Below are 6000 nucleotides of genomic sequence, written 5' to 3'. Positions count from 1 at the left end.
TATTTGTAAGATGCATTTATTTATTTCTTAAATATAGTTCACAAGAATAAATCTTCAGTTTCCTTTTCTCTTTAAAAATAATAATAATCTAACTAAAAGAAGCCACATAAACTTTGTACAACGCAAGTCATGGATATCTTATTCAATAATAATGACACATTTCAATAATGAATAGCACAGAAACAATACACACACAAAAACACAATTAAATCATACGGTTGAAAGGTAGAGAAAAAGAATAACATTAAGTTACCATAAGGCAACCCATAATTTGGAGGTAGCCAGTACAATTTCACACATAAAAGCAAAAGCATTCACACAATATTTTCTAAAACATATAAGCAAAGTTAAAAAACAAAAATGCATTTTTTAAAGAATGGGGTTTTTATTTAGATAAAAACAATGTACACAGAAAGCCTCACAGGGTTCCACAAATCGAAAACAATGGTCCGAATTTTATTTTGATGGGTTGAGTGATTTTTATTGATTATTGAGTAATTTTTATAATAAGACCATTTAAAAAAAAAGATGGGGAAATGATTTTTATAATAAAATTATTTAAAAAAAATACTAAAAAGAATTTTTACAAAAAAAGATACAAAGAAGTGAAATTAAAAGCACTTTTAAGTTGAATTTTAATGTAAAATAGACATTTTGTAGTATAAATTACTAGCCATTCAATAAAATATTTAATACAAACACGCTTTTTCTAAAAAACTGAATGTTATATACTAAGTGTCATCTTTTTTATTTTTAAAATGATTCATTTTGCGATTAATAAATTGAATTGCCTGAATTTTTTCTAACATAAAATACGAAAAATCATTTCCAATAGAAAGTTGGTATTAAAAGATGATAGACTCCTCTGAAGTCCTATTGCCACAATTTTCATAAAATTAGCAGATTTGGAATGGAGAAAATTTTGGTTAATTTGGATAATTATTTGGAGGGGAAAAAACGCTTTTTAATAATTTCATTTATGAAAATAGCTTCAAACAAGCCAAAAATTTTCCTTCTAAGAATATAATAGACATAGCTACTATATTATCACTATTAAAGCAAAAATTTCAGATATACTGTTATAGCCTAATATGTGATCTAAAAGTGCATCTGAGTATCTTTAGAGATATGTAAAGCCAAGAACCATATTTTAATTGAAAATCAACTATTAAAATAAAATCCCCATTCTTCCCAAACATATAGTTTCAGAACCCTATGAGCAGCAGTGCATTTCAAAGCATAAAATAAAGCATATAATAATCTTTAAAACAGCTGCATAAAATTTAAAGACTAGCAGTCTCATTTAACCGGGATCGTCGGACAAATAAATAATTTTTATAAAGCTACCGGGTATTGAAGTTTTGGACAAACAAAATGAGTACAGAAGGGAAACCTCTCTATATGAGCACCTTGCAGCATTTTCAAGAATCTACCGAGGGCAGTGAAGAGTGTCGGACGGAATACCGCACGACGAGATGCGAGGGAAATGTGCCTGACAGTTATAATTAGAGGCACTGGAATATTGAGCACATTCACCCAGCAGCCGTGCTGGTCCATACACACCTAGAATGGAACATTGAATTTACTGGGAAATCTCAAAAGAAATAAATTTTAAAGGAATGTCAAAACGGATAAAATGAAACGCGTGAGATATTTGAATGATCAACTAGTAATAAATTGATAGAATCGATTAAAAGTTAAAATAGATTTTTGACGATACTTTTCAAATATCTATTTTCATATAATCTTGTCGAATACTTGAAATGGTGTGGTGTTTTGATTCTTGTAATTTATGTTTGGAAGAGAGTGAAAGAAAAAAAAATTGCTACTTGTATTAATACACATATGGTTTTCATAAGAAATTTTTTTTTAAATTTGAATATCAAAATATAAGATGAAATCAAGTAAATGGAGAAAAATAAAAATTCTTAATTTTAAATATATTTTTTGAACAAAAAATTTATAGAACCCATTAAAAAATGACAAAAATTTTTTTGATGAACTATACCATTAGGGGAGAATATTTTCTTTTAACTTAGAGCGCAACGTTCAATTATCTTATTAGGATTTGCTTTTTAGTGACTAATTATAAATACAGTGATGCTAAACGTTACATTTTTATTACTAGCCATTGACTCGAAAACTTTTTTTTCTTTTTAAATTCTAGTTACAAAATAAGAATTTTAAAAAAAATTTCCAAACACTTAACTGTTAATTTTCATTATAATTAGCCAAATGCTTTCTGGTTCCCAAGAAATACGACCACAGATATTCAAAAAGTACCATGCTTATAACTGTATATAAGAGATAAAAACATAAATTGAACATTCATTCCAGATGAATTAATATCTGAAGACTCTCATGGAAAACATTAGAGATTCCAATCATTCTGTTGCATCAACTTTATAAAAGCAAATTTAAAGCTAAAGCATGCTCTTGCAACCTCATATTATTGTCCAATATGCGCAGAAAAAGGAAGATACGCCATTAAATCTATATATATACAGTAAAATTACAATGCAAACTAAAATATACTTGCTAACAACCTATTCAGTATAATCTCAGGGTACATTTCAAATTATTAAACCCAAAATGATTTTGATCTATCTGGTACAAAGCAAATGAATTCTTCAATACAATAGTCACATTTTAAATGCACTAATTAAAGCTAGAGTCCACTAATGATGTAAGGTACAAATATATAGCAAATTCTCTTCTGAATTGTAATAAAAAAAAATGAAGCGATTGAGTATCATTTGTTTGCCTATTCTGAACAGCTCCAACACCGTTCATGTTTTGTTTTTTTTTTTTTTTTTTTNTGGACAAGAATATTTAGATGAATTATAAATTTTAACTGTCATAATTTGTAGCTTAATAAGTAAATGAAGAACTTAGTGGAAGAAGCGGAAAATGAAACGTCGAGGACACGAGTCTTAGAATGAATGGAAACTGTTTGAAAAACAACTTATTAATCTAATTTACTTAAAGTTTTGCTTTTATGAATAAATGTTCTACTATACCATGCTTTTATGAGACCTTTACTCTTATATTAGATTTTAACTTAAATATTTGATTTTAGTTTTCTCTCTAATTTTTTTTTGTACTTTTGAGAATCTCTTGTGAAAGCACTAAACCTTTCAGAAAGAATTAAAGATGAAATAGATTAAATGATAAAATATATATTTTCTGAAAAATGTCAAGCAAGTTTTACTTCAGTTTTTTAAAACTAAATAATTGCTTATTTTTAATTTTTCATCAAAATTTAATTTTGTTAAAGTTTAAACTAATGAATACTGATGTGGATGACGCTAACAAATCTTTGGACGAAATTTGTGTAGCAAAAGATATTTATCAAAAATCTAAAAGTAGACAAATGTATAATACACTGAAATAACAATCGAAAAATTCTGATTGCATAATTGTATTAGTACAATTTCATCAAAAAATATTAGTATATTTTCTTGATTAGGAAAATTTTAGGTTAATCAATATTTCTTTTTCTGTAAAGTTCATTTCAAAATACTTTTTGGGGATAGCGAGTAGTTATCGACAATGTCAACCTTCATCTATGAAAGGGTACCTCACCGTAGAATTGAGTTAACATGTCTTAATATACCAGTGAATTGGAATTATATTTTTGTAGTGGCAGATACACTTCAGTACTTCCCCACCAAAATTAAATCTGTGATAGAATTCAATGAACATATACCACTAGTTCATTCATTGCTATTTTTTGTGTGCAGCCGGGAGAGCTGTATTAAGTTCACGGTGGGTCGTGGTCGCTCCTGTGTTGCCTTCAGCAGTCGAGTGTATACATTGTATATAGTGTGTGATCGAGACTGAGAAGCAACAGCGCAAGGACAATGTCGCAGTCATAGTGGGGGTTTCTGTGAAGGCAGGCATGTTAGCATCACTGCCGAAGGTCAACAATGTGGGGATATATTTATCAACCATGTCAACCTTCATCTATGAAAAGTTTCCTCACCATAGAATTGAGTTAACATGTCTTATATACTAGTGGATTGGAATTATATATTTGTAGTGGTAGATAGACTACACGCTTTTCAGTTATTTATTGAAGATAGATGGACCTTATTGTTCAAATTTTTAATTTGAGTGAATGATGATCATTAACATAGAATAATGATAGACATTTCCATAACTTTTTTCTATTCATAAACAGTTTTCAATTGGATTCTTTTATACTCTCAATCGAAATTTTTTTTTATTTTCATCTTCCAATTTCCCTAAGAAATGTAATTTGCACCTATAACTTTGTTATTTTTACTCGAAGAATGAACTTCATGCAAGGAATCTTTCAAAAACTGAAAAAATAGAAAATTTTAATTGAATGATCTTTGGCATGTTTTGATACTGTAATGATTCTGTTCATGAAGATATGATTATAAAAATCGACTGGTTTTGTTAGTGACACTCAATCCACTGTTAGAAAATACTAACCTTAGGAGGTTCCATAGACATTTGTAAATTTACATTTGGCATAGACCGCCTCAAGTGAGGACTGTAGGATGCATGACGAAAAGTAAAACCTTCTGAATAAGGGGTTGATCTGAAGGTTGCAGAAGTGTTGTGATTCTATAGACAGAAAGAGCAATTAATATTTATTTATTTACCTATTTGTTAGATGAATGAAAATGAATGCAAAGATAATTACCACAGTAAGTTTTCCTTGTTCTGGTGTGGGTGACACTGAAAAATATGAGTTTAATTATATTATGAGGTGAGTTACATTGAGATAGGATGGAAATTGATTTTCAATTTTATAATTGTTATTAAATTTTAAATTTTTTGCTAAATGTTAAAGATTATGAACATTTCCTTGTCTGAATTTTTTAGGCTTTTTGAGAAAGGTTTGAAATGGTAATGCCACTTTAGAAAATAAATGTAAGATTTTTTCCTTTTTTTGCAGAAAAAAAAGGATTTTACAACTTTAAGGAAACATCCTGTTTTCCTTTAAGTATAAACCATATACCAAATACATAACTAATGCCAAACCTTGTCACAGCAAATTTGTGAGATTTTTTTTTTTAAAACTACCAGATATAAATGAAAAAAAGTCAATTAAAAAAAGAATTTTTTTTTTATAAATTATTGAGTTACATACATTAAAATAAATTTTACACCAAATAGTGCAATAGTAATTTTGAAAATTGTTAGAATCAATATTGTTATAAACATTAAAAAAATCTAGAAATTTTAAAACGGTATGTAAAAAAGAAACATTTTTATCTCTACTTTAATTCAGAGAAAAAGAAAAAAAAGTATTATTAAATTTTTTATCTACATAATCTTAAAGCATTTTTTTAAATTTTGCATTATCTGAATCATAAGCTTTCAAATAAATAAAAAACATAAATAAAAAGTACAATTATTTACAAATTTTTTTTAAACTTATGAAACATTTTATTGAATTTTTTAGGCAGTAATAATAATAGAAATTGTCTCTTTTTTTTTTAAAAGGAAAAAAAAGCATAGCATAGTTACCAGTCAGAAAAATTTCTTTAACATTTGAGAAGAGTACATGCATGTGCAATTTATAATGGAATTTATTTCAATTTGATCAATTCAATTATATTGAACTCAATTTGAATTTCTATTGAATCGTAAGGAAAACTATTTCCATTTAACAGAATAAATAAACAAAAAGTTAACTTTACCAATAAACTCTAAATGTACAATAAAACTTTCTAGAATACAAAGTTATATAGAAATAGTTATTTAAAATTATTTCAGAAATTGAGAATAACACATGTTTAGTATAATCTATTAAAAAAAAATTTGCAGAAAGAACTTACGATCAGACTTGCCACTTCCAAATTCTGAACTTTGTGTTGGTTGAATTTTAACAAAGGATAAATCACTAGTCTACAAAGAATAAGAAGCAGGGTAACTGACTGTCAGAAGGTAATTAAAAAATAATATTTTAAACCACAGTTTTTTGCAACCTTTTCATTAAAATGGTGTACATTTAAAATCAAT

The 6000-nt window shown here is 27.3% G+C and overlaps 1 protein-coding gene across 1 annotated transcript in view; it reads right to left on the bottom strand.

Annotated features, from left to right (window-relative positions):
- The window catches only part of LOC107442219 (actin-binding LIM protein 2), a 98619-nt gene continuing 92619 nt past the window's right edge, over positions 1–6000 (bottom strand). Inside the window, exons 18-21 of the mRNA XM_071177085.1 lie at positions 5817–5886; positions 4676–4710; positions 4376–4596; positions 1–2890 (exon numbers count right to left, since the gene is read on the bottom strand). Coding sequence (XP_071033186.1) covers positions 4447–4596; positions 4676–4710; positions 5817–5886 — 255 coding nt within the window. The 3' untranslated portion in view covers positions 1–2890; positions 4376–4446. The remainder of the gene's footprint in view (positions 2891–4375; positions 4597–4675; positions 4711–5816; positions 5887–6000) is intronic.

Source organism: Parasteatoda tepidariorum, chromosome 2, assembly GCF_043381705.1.
Source record: "Parasteatoda tepidariorum isolate YZ-2023 chromosome 2, CAS_Ptep_4.0, whole genome shotgun sequence".
In the NCBI taxonomy this organism is placed as follows: Eukaryota; Metazoa; Arthropoda; class Arachnida; order Araneae; family Theridiidae; genus Parasteatoda; species Parasteatoda tepidariorum.
This window is presented reverse-complemented; position numbering and strand designations above follow the sequence as displayed.